Here is an 11305-nt window from a genome sequence, read left to right as displayed (position 1 = left end):
TAGCTAAGCTTGTTTGTGTGTTGGCAGTTAAACAAGAAATAGTTATATCATGTTAGGTGTTATTACCTGGTTCATGTTTGGACTTTCAGTATGGAATGAACTATAATCCAGAAAAGGAGGGCACACCTGTGATCCAGGACTTGAGGCTGGAAGGCACAGGCTTTTGATCTAGATCTTGACAGGATGATACACACTTGATCTGAATCTTGAGGCCTAATGACCATGAAAAGCTTAGGCCTAAGCATGGTGGCACATGCCTTTAATCCCAGGCAACAGAAGCAAGCATATTTCTGAGTTCTAGACCAGCCTGGTACAGAGCAAGTTCCAGGTAAAGAAAAGCTTAGGTCCAGGCATGCTGGTACATACCTTTAATTCCAGCATTCAGAAGACAGAGCCATGAAATCTGAGTTCAAGGTCAGCCTGGTCTACAGAGAAAGTTTCAGGACTGCCAAGTTTAGTCAATGAAGGAAATCATCAAAGTCAGAAAGCTATCAAAGATATAATAGAGCAAGGGGGACCCTGTTCTAGCCCCAGCAAGTAACAGAACTTGGCAGCTTTGGTTATATGGCTCTGGCTTTAGAGTCAAGACTAGAAGTGGTTACTGGGACAATTGATGCTGGTTAGCTGGAGCTAAGAAATTAACAGTGATTAAGAAGAAATCAGCATTACTGAGGTGAAATCTTCTGAGAGCACAAATAATCTGTGTTCCAGAGATAGCAAAAGTATGACCTTGCACTGCTGCTAAACTTGGTAATGTGTAAGAATCACCAAGGTGGTACTGGTTTTGAAGGTATGAAGGGGTCATGTAGAATAGCTGAGGCTTGTCACAGTGAGAGGCCAGGGAAGGCCACTGGTAAAGGTACAGCCCCAGTTGCAGTTGGTGGCCTAGGACTAAAGGGTTATGCAAAGAAATTGAGGCTTGGCACCATGAAGAGAGCCTATGAGATGTTATTGGTGATGTCTAGTTACAGTATAAGACTCCGTGGAATTAGAGATGCTACTATGCTTGTTTCAAAGGGTACCATGGTGTGATCAACAAGAATAGCAGCAGCAGTAGAGTGGAGTCAACTAGAGCATAGAGCACTACAGAGGTCAGAGCTGGAGTAGTGACCCAAGCCCTTTGGAGGAGTCCAGAAGATCACATGTAGATCCCAGACACTGAAACAAGAAGGTGTAAAGTTGAAGTTGTCTTAGATACCCAAAGATGCTAGAAATATCAGAGCTGTGGGATACCTGCTGAGGAAAGCTGCTAACATGGAGTGGAAACAGTCCTAGAGAATGATGATAGTTTCAGTCAACAAAGATGAAAGGAGCTGGAGATAGAAGATATCAGATATGAGATATCAGAAATGGAGATGCAGAGTTTGGAGTTTGCCCAGCTGGTTTTCGATCTTGTTTGGCTCAGTATTTTCTCACTGTGAGGTTTTGGGATGGTAATGTATATCCTGTGATGATGGAGGCATGTGATCTGCTTTTTTATTTTGATTTTTATGAGGGATTACAGTTATGTGATTGGATGACTCTCGGAAGACTTTGAACTTTGGAGTTTTAATGTTGTTGAGACTGCTATAGACTATGCGACTTTCGAAGTTGGACTAAATGTATTTTGCATTATGCTATAACTAGGTGTGCCCCCCATAGACTCATGTGTTTGAACAAGCCTATGGGAGCCAGGTGGTTTGAATATGCTTATCCCAGGGTGTGGCATGCATTATTAGGATATAAACCTTGTTGAAGTGGGTGTGGCCTTGCTGAAAGAAGTATGTTACTGTGGGGGTGAGCTTTGAAAACCTCCTCCTAGCTGCCCATGAGCCAGTCTTCTTCTGTTTGCTTTCGAAACCCGATGTAGAACTCTCAGCACCTTGCATGCTATGCCTGCCTATTTGGACACTGCCATGCTTCCTGCCATGATGATAATGATCTGAACCTCAGAACTTGTAAGTCACCCCTAATTCAGTGTTGTCCTTCATAAAAGTTGTTTTGGTCACGATGTCTCTTCATGGCAACAATCCCCTAACTAACAAACTATCCAAATCGTAGATTTCTATCTTTAATTAAATAACAACCCCCAACAATCTGCAAAAATATAAAACCAAGCAAAATATTACATCATTTTATAAACTGCAAACAGATATACAGACAAAATTCACATCACTCTGTCTTCACTGTGTAATAATTAAATGTCTAAACTGTTACAGGGAACATATTTGATCAATCAGTGGTCTCTGTCTGGCCTTCAGCACACCCTCCCCAAATAAGTTCCTTCTCCCTAATCAACCTCTTTATATGCCAAATACAGTCTCTCTGTATGGTCAAATGTATTATAGTCCAACTTTACTCACCCATAGAGTAGCTCTACAAACTCTGTACTTTTCTTCCTCTGTGTCCTGTCATTACATCTTTCTGAATCACCATTTCAATGTACAATATCCACCCTTCCATGTTCCCTCTTTAAAGTTTTACTCTCTTGTTTGAGAACATAGTTGGCTGTATTCTGATTTGCTTTATTGATGAGAACCTTTTTCCATTTACAAACCTAGATTTGTTGACATTATGTTTGAAATAAATGATGCCACACTTCTCTGTATGCTTATGCTGTATCTCCCAAAGGAGAATATACTCTTGAGAGACTCTTCTAAACGTTCCATGTCCATAAGCACTTAGAGCAGTTCATTAACAAACAAAAAAAAAATGCTTACTAACAGCTGTTGATCCACTGACTGGCCTACCATAGTTTTCTATTCCAGAGAAACTGGTAAACTTTTATTCTAACATGTTTTATTTCCTCAGAAGAGTTTAACAGAACTGGTAAACTGTAAAAGTTTTCACACTGTTCAATTTAAAAATGTTAAATGGATAAAAGATGTGTAAAGGCCATAAAGATTGTATCTTTGATGTATGATAAAACCAAATGCTAGCAGTACCTATATTACTTAATTCAAAGAATGAAGGGAAAGTTTTGGAATAACATACAGATACATTTTGTCTTAAGTTCATTCACATATTTAATCAGGCTTGTAAGAAAGCTTAAAACTCACAGTAGATTGGAAAACACAGAACAACGGTTGTGATTTAAAATTTAAAGTCATGCTACACATTTATAAACCGCAGCTAATAGGGAATTAGAAAGTGTGCGAGTATACAAGCTGAGGAGGCGGTCATTGACTGGTCCAAAGGTGACTGACTGCCTTTAGTTCCTTTTCTGGTGCATCTAGTCTGGTCGCTGAATGGGTTCAGCACGCTGGCCAGCTCCCCGTGCCTTCTGGTCTCTGTTGACTTAAGAAAGAATGGAGTCCGGAAAGGAAGATCTCATCTGTTCTTTGTATTGATAATTACAGTTCCACAACCCCCGGTGAAGACAGTGTAACAGAGTCAGTACACTAGATATTGCTGCTGCCGAGTTTTGGGGGTGTCTTATTTGTTGTGTGGGGTTCCTATTCCTTCACTCAGATCCTTCATGGAGGAAGGACTAAACAATCAGAAACCTGGCAAGGTTCAGCAGAAAATACACCGACTTCTAGGGACTTGAGGTGGGTGGGTGGGCACTTGATTTCTACTTTGAATTTCATGAGCCATACATCGAGTCACTCCAATTTCATTTTACAGTGGGCACATGCGGTGGCATAGGTTGTTGGAAAAGAGGTTTACACAGGTGAGACAAACACACTGCCTGCCTTTCCCACTGCCCTTTCCCAGTCCCCACACCCCAGATAAGAAGTCTGAACTAGAAGATAGACCTTTTCTTGAAGGTGACATCTCACTGAATTCCTCTTTGTGTGACCTCTGCACGCTTGCAGAAAGCCTGCTTTCCGCTGGTCAGAAGTTACCATTGGCTTCTTTATTTTCCCTCCCCACCCCACCCCCGGGAGAAAAAAAAAAAAAACTTTTTGTCCCCGGGAGGGGAAGAGAGGTCAAGGCAAGTAGAGGTGGTCTACATAGGAGGTGGGGTAAGGCAGACTGGGAGGTATGAGGGTCAAAAGTAGTGGAGTTCTGAGGTTTTGGGGGTGCTCTGCGCTTTCCCCCTGTAGGCCTTTGCAGTCGCCCTCTCCGCCGCGGACACTGGAGAGTTAAGCCAATAAACACGTAAGCGCCGCTCGCTCCCCAATCGGCAAGATGCCTCTCCGGCTCTTGGCTGCACCGACAGCTTGCAACACTCGGCATCTTTTCTGGAGGCGCCTCCTTCAGCGGCTGCAGATGGCATCCGGCTGCGGGCTCAGGGCTCGCAATTGATTCTCGCCCTTGCCCACCGCGGGTGCACACACGCACCTCTCCCTTCTCCTCCTCCCCTCGCGCTCCTGGGTCTGCGCTCAGCTCGCTCTCGCCCGGCAGAGGAAGCAGTCGCGGCGGCCGAAGCTGAGCAGCAGCGCTCGCTCTCCCTGACCTAGGAAGAAGCGCCCACCGGGACAGCCGACCCTCGGCTGCCTCCAGCGCCCCCCACCTTTTGCACCCCAAACCAGGGGCACCGGGGACCCCCCTCTCCCAGGCGCCACCATGCTGGACCCTTCGTCCAGCGAAGAGGAATCGGATGAGATCCTGGAAGAGGAGAGCGGCAAGGAGGTGCTGGGCTCGGCCGCGTCCGGAGCGCGCCTGTCTCCCAGTCGCACCAGCGAGGGCTCGGCCGGCAGCGCCGGGATGGGGGGCAGTGGCGCCGGGGCCGGGGTGGGCGCCGGCGGCGGTGGGGGTAGCGGCGCGAGCAGCGGCGGCGGGGCCGGGGGTCTGCAGCCCAGCAGCCGCGCCGGCGGCGGCCGGCCCTCCAGCCCCAGCCCGTCGGTGGTGAGCGAGAAGGAGAAGGAAGAGTTAGAGCGGCTGCAGAAGGAGGAGGAGGAGAGGAAGAAGAGGCTGCAGCTGTACGTGTTCGTGATGCGCTGCATCGCCTACCCCTTCAACGCCAAGCAGCCCACCGACATGGCTCGGCGACAGCAGAAGGTAGGTGCGCCGCGAGGCCGGGGAGCGGCACCCGGACGTCGCCCGGCAAGCGGGCGGGGCGAACAATGGGAACAGGCAGCACAGCTGGCGAGGAGGAGCCGGGGAAGGTGGAGACCGCGCCCTGGAACTAGGGGCCCCGTCTCGCCGCGACCGAGCTTGGCTCGCCGCGATCCAGTTCCGCGAGCCCGGAGATGTCCCTGGGATGTGTCAGGGGCCTGCGGCACAGGGCTGTGCGCACAAGCCTTCCTGCCGGGGTTTGGGGGGACCCAGGCGGGAAAGTCCCGCTCGCTCTGTGACCTAGGTGGCTCGGGGAGTGACTTGCAGCGGGCAGCGCCCACAGAGGCCTTGTCGCTTGCGGGGCTCCCTGCGCTCCCGGTTGGCGGCGGCTGCGCTGCTCTCTGGCCCGCCCTCCGGGGCGTGCACTAGGCGGGCACAGGCTCCTGGCAGGTCAGAGCGCGGGTCTGGAGCTCTAGCCGCGCTGGACTCTCGGGGCAGCCAGCAGCCGCAGGGACACGCAGAAAAAAAAAAAGCTAGCCCAGGAAGCGAGGTTTCCAGTGACTCAGCCAAGGGCGCCCCCTCGCAGCCGGGTCAGCTGATCGCCACCTAGGGTAGCCTAGGGGTCTTCCTGCAGCAGCATTTTCCTCTTGGCGGTCATCACTCCAGTCCTTTCCCCGCTTCCTCATAGATCCCAGGGCAGTGGGGGGGGGGGGACGCGGGGGGGGGGGGTCCTGGTGGGTCCCTGTGCCCGGGTCAGCAATTCCATCATACCCTCTTTGACCCTCTTCTCCTCCCAAGGTGACTTCGCCGCCACCTTGGCTTTGCCAAGGCTCCAAGCCCTCTTGTTACCGGCTTGATAAAAGTGCAGCTGCAAACAGCTTCTCAATTATAGTCATAAAAAGCTTTTTTGTGTCTGGGGCAGGGGCAAGACCTTGCCGGCTTTGAGCTGCTTTTGATGGGAGGGGGCCCGTTAGTATCTCCAACCAGAGAAAGGAGGTGCAGTCACTAGAGGATGAGGGTCAGTGGTGAGGGTCAGCCAGGAAAGGGTTAGAAGCTCATTCAGCTTAGTCTTTGGGAACAAATGAAGCATTTAAGCTTGCATGAGGTCAGTTGAACCCGGGAGTCATGGGAGGTTCCAGCTGTAACCCACAAGGTTGTGAGACTATTTCTTAAGATAGTGGTTTAGAAAACATTGTTGCCATTTAAGTCTAAATTTTATGTTGCTCAGGTGAAGTGTTTCATCTTTCTGTATTTACCTTGCATCCTTATCTTGAGGTGGAACAGATTGCTCTGTTTGTTTTGCTTACATGTGTATACACACCACCCAACCCTGTCAGTTAATTTTAGCTACTACTGCTTGTATGCCAGTTTTGTTAAGTCAAAAAGACTCATTTCCTAGGTGAGAGACAGAAGGTGGGCTATACACACCACCCTCCACCCCCCATTCCCACAATACCCCCTAATAGAGGCTTTTTGCTTTCCAACTGTGTTAGGATAGAAATATCCTTAAAGATTGTCAAATTTTGATAAAATTTTAAGGTTGAATGATGCTCTACACAGCTAATCTAAACTTCAGCTTGGAATTATATTAATTGTCTTTTTAGCAGGGTAAATTTTACCTTCAAAATTTCATCAAGGACTAAATTAGTCAAAGATGTCCTAGACTTTTGCTATGAAAACTGACTTTAAACAGAATGGAACAAGACCTTCTATTAGTCAGCTAAAGGCTCTGTAGCTTCATCCTTTAAATAGATGAGTGGGTCCAGCAGTAGGAGAAAGAAACAAGAAAATCCAGTAGGAACCCAGTTCTATCAAGCAGAAGGACCACCATGAGACTATTTCCCTCAGATCTGACTGCATGTATTACCTCAGATCATCCAAAGCTGTTATTTGAGGGGAAAGTCTGTTTTTACACATGACCTTTCAACACAGAGAGACTTCAGCACAGACTGATAACACTAGCCTCCTGTCAAACTATTTTTAGACACTGCAAAAACTATGGCTAAATATACATCCCGGCAAAACAACCCCAGGCCTAGTGGCTACAGTGGGAAGTATATATAAAACGTTTCCTTGTTGCTCTGCCTTTTACTGTTTGGTGCATTCTGGAGGAGATAACATTGCTTCTCTAAAACTTCAAACTTTTGAAACTCTGAAAGTAATGGAAAGGTTTGCATACTCATTATGGTAAAATTTAAAGCCAATGAATAAAATTGGTAAGCTAATATCAGTCTGGAGCACTATATGCTTCCTGTGACCTATGGGTGAGCTTTGAGCAGACTAGAAACAAGTATATTAGAAAAAGACAGATGAAAGTTGATGTACAGAAAGGGTTAGATTGGTGAAGGAAGGCAAAAAGAGAGAGACCTGTCTATGCAAACAAATCACGAGACAGTGAAGGGGTGTACACCAGAGTACAATGCACCTTATGAAGCTCTTTCCCCAACTTCAGGTATCTACAATGTGCAAGACACTCCATTTGGACCATTTATCAAAGTCCTCACTTTATTTTTGAACAGATTACATTAACTGAAAAACAGGGACTGTGATATTCAGTTCCCACATACAGAAGCACGTCTCCTATGTTGTTACTCAGCAGAATTATACAAGTCAGGAAAAGCCAACGTGATGCATTGCCAGTAAAGTCTATAGTTTTTAATCTGAATTCATTTTCTGCTCTTACATCATATTTGCTTTTGTTTTGTAAGTACAGAGACTCAAACTCAGAGTCTTAGCTATGCAAAGCAAGTAGATCCAGTGCTTGCTCTCAGCCCCTAAGATCATTCTGAATTCTTCTAAGAACCCTGACATAATTTCCAAGACCACTCTGAAACTCAAAAAGGTTGTAATAGTTTGCCTGAAGCCTATGTAGGCAGAAAAAAAGAGTGGGCAGTGAGCCTGGGGTAGTCTGACTCCAAATCCTGTGTTCTAAATAAAAGACACTGGCCCTAAATAGTCTAGAGTATACAAACAGGAGGCTAGCACACTGATAGCATGCCATGCATCTTTCTGTACAAAGTGATATTTCTACTTTCCTCAAGAAAGGGACCCACCTCTTTTCACCTAAGCACCCATCAGATAGTCGACATGGACATAAAGAACACAAAGCAAAATCCAGACCCAATAGCTGGTGGATCTGCTGGGCACCCTTCTCTTGCTGCTTCCCTCCACCCCTTTTTAAAAACATTGTTCAAAGTGAAAGGAAAACTACATTAGCTTAGGAGAACAGTGAGGAGAGGCAGAGGAAGAAGATGATGCTGTTTGAATAACACTGATAGTTAACGCTCTTTCACTGGAAAGAAAAAAAAAAAATGCTTCGGCATCCAGCCAATCTCTTCAATGTAAAGAAAAGACTATAAACAGACATTTTACAAAATGTGTTTTTATCATTTATAAATATTTTTTGTCTTTATTACTGAGTCTAAATTGGGCATGGTGGTACTGGGTCATTTATGACCCAAACAAAAATTCTCCCAATGACACTCTCACAATACCAGTTCAGCAACTCACATGACAATAGGTCTCTGCCTTTTCTCTGTTTCCTTCTCAGAATGCTAAAGCAAATACCTAGAGTTGGCATGACAGAGCTACACCATCTGTTTCTAAGTTACATAGTAATGGTGATGGGTGGCTACCTTATGTGAACCAGCTACTTATAGAGGCTGCAAAGGGAATGTGAAACCAGGCACTGTAAACAATAATGTGTAATATTTAGGTTGACAGGATGACGTTTAGTTAGGCAGCCATTAATCATAATTCCTGGATCATAGATTCTCTCATGTAGATCTTTTGTGTGCTTCCCAAATGTATGTGTGTGCTCTTGTGTGTATGTTCGTTCACATGATGGTGGAAAAGGACTATCCAAAACTGTGTCTACTTCAGCAGAAGTACTTCATTCAAGAGAAATTTATACCCGGATGAAATTTGTCTTAAATTCAAACTCATTTGTTCTATATGATTCAGCTTGTGTCTTTCCATGAAATTATGGCTACCATTGAGTCACTGCTTGCTACGGAAATTCCATCTTTCTCATTTACTTGTTTTTCTTTATTTGGTCATTTTTTAGAAGCTATGGTTTTCACAAAACTCAAGATCCAGTACTGGTTAGCTCTGTATGCTCATGAGAGTCTTATGATTGCCCCATTCCTAACTTTTGTCACCTAGGTTGCTCTACTATTCAAAAATCTTAATCTTTGCTTTGCAGATGCATATTATCTGCATTTTAAAATACAAACTATTCTAATGCATCAAGACAATAAGTGACTGTTACCCGATTTCCTTCCAACAGAATTATGTCTTTCTTTATCAGGAGAATAATTAAATTATTTAAATCTGCCTTTCCCCCCCCCCCCTCCTAAGTCTGTTTGGTGCAGTGAAAAGGACCGATTCATTACACATTTTCCTGGCATAGACTACACTCTGAAGATGCAGAATATAGAAAAATAATGGGACCTTCTTGCTTCATTACACACTTGAAATAGCCTTCTGCTTCCCTACAGCTGGACTTAAGAACAAAGGAAATTAAATCTTTCATTCCTGAAGAATCGTACTCTATAAAGTAATGAAAGTCAAACAACTCAGAGATCTTTCCTCTGAAAAAGCAAATAAATGCAGAACTATAGGCTATCACATTGAAATATGAGAGTAATTGACTACTTGGGGCCAAGCATCTACAAAAGTGAAATGGGAATGATGGGAAGAGTTCTACCTTAGAACCAACTCCAAACAAGCAAGCAGTTGCTCATTGCAATAAGCGCTGAATCAGGCTGGGTGGCCAAACCAAAAGACACATGTGCCATCTGGTTCCTGAACTGGAAGAGTTTATGACTTAGTTTGGAAGACAGCAGACACAGGACTCAAATAAGAGTAAAAAAGAGTTTACTAGAACATGTTGCTTACAAGTGCTAAAGAGGGAAAGAGTGGTGTAATCATATGTACCCAGACTGGATTTATGCCATGGAAATCATCATAAAGCAATCGTTAGGGTTGTCTTGTAGAATTACTATAGCTTTTCCAGAATGGGTACAAGAAATTTCAAGTCATACAAACTAGAATTTTCTAGTCAGGAGAAAACCTTGAGGTAGCAAGAATGTGGAAAAGAATCACTGTTTGACTGACACTTGTGGACTGTTCCAACTGACCAAAACCTGACTCAAGCAACTTAATCAAAACAAACCACACAGCAGAGGTCGGATGTATCAGGATGCAGGGATAAAAGGCTCAGTCCAGAGGCACCATCATGGCTGGATGCTGGAGGCCAGATGACTTTCTCTACACAACTTTTAGAAATCAATATGGTTAGGGGAAGTAGACATATATTGAAACCTGTGTCTGAGGTCAAATGCTACCACTAAGAGATCACAAATTGTAAGCAAGTCTTCTATTTCTAAGGTGGCATGATCTTTCATTTTTAGGAAGGGGTCAGGAACCATTAGATATTGTTCATGTCCCTTCAGATACAGTCGTTGATTGTGCTGGAAAATGTAGTTGCTCATTACCAAGACATCAAATCCTTTAAGCTTGGAGGTGGTATATTTCCACATTATGAAGTAAGGCATGTTCCAAATAATCCAGGATGACTAAAGATGAGTCAATTCATCCAACTATCCAACTGTTCAGACTGCACTGGAGACGTTAAGCTTTAACTTGTAACTTGGTATCAATCTACAAAGTTATTTTGTCTATGAAGCAAATTCCCTGTTTTTAAATTAGCTCTCTGCTCAAGATACTTTATGATCGAAATTTTGAATTTCTAACTTTTTTATGGTTAATTCCATGACAACATTAGGACAAAATTTTTGTAGATTTGTAAAAAGCAATAAAAAGAAGACTCTTCTGCCATCGTTTAAACAATAGAATGTGCATCACTTTTAACTTAATTATATTTGTTCCCAGGAGGAAGCCATATATATCTAGATGGTAGAACAGAAGTGCTGTGGGCCTTGCCAAATCCTTTTCTTCTTTATGTTGCTTAACAGATACTGATGGTCTGACCCTAGCCCCTGGGAAGCATTCCTGGGAGAGAATCTGGCATTCAGAACACTGTGTTCCCTGTTTCTGGCAACTGTTCTTGTTTTCTTGTTAGAATGAGATTCATCATTTCTGCAGAATTAGAGCCTTGATGGTCAGCACTATCTCATTAAATTTTTATTGGTCAATCCAAGCCTATAATAGAATTACTTTTCTGTTCTTATCAGATAACAAAGGAGGGAGACATTTGGTGATTAGAGTCTGGCCATTACTATTTGTATCTTGATGAACAGTAAGGACAGTGGTTAAGAGCTTAGACTTTGAGGTTTAGGATTATTCTCTACTTAAATCAGCCAATTATAGACTCTGTGATCTTGTGCAATTTGTATATTCTCTCAGAGATTCAGTGTAT

The 11305-nt window shown here is 44.3% G+C and overlaps 1 protein-coding gene across 29 annotated transcripts in view; it reads left to right on the top strand.

Moving 5' to 3' along the window:
• The first annotated feature begins 3929 nt into the window (after positions 1–3929).
• Cadps (calcium dependent secretion activator) overlaps positions 3930–11305 on the top strand; it is a 431715-nt gene continuing 424339 nt past the window's right edge. For 8 of the 29 annotated variants that reach the window (XM_076931563.1, XM_076931562.1, XM_076931552.1 and 5 more), the window contains exon 1: positions 3932–4926. In XM_076931563.1, coding sequence (XP_076787678.1) covers positions 4492–4926 — 435 coding nt within the window. In that variant the 5' untranslated portion in view covers positions 3932–4491. Of the gene's footprint in view, positions 4927–11305 lie in introns of all 29 variants that reach the window. The other 21 variants (XM_076931567.1, XM_076931555.1, XM_076931565.1 and 18 more) reach the window with 5 other exon arrangements.

This window comes from Arvicanthis niloticus, chromosome 3 (assembly GCF_011762505.2).
Source record: "Arvicanthis niloticus isolate mArvNil1 chromosome 3, mArvNil1.pat.X, whole genome shotgun sequence".
NCBI classification, from domain to species: Eukaryota; Metazoa; Chordata; class Mammalia; order Rodentia; family Muridae; genus Arvicanthis; species Arvicanthis niloticus.
Note: the sequence above shows the minus strand (reverse complement) of the source record. Positions and strands in the feature narration are given on the sequence as shown.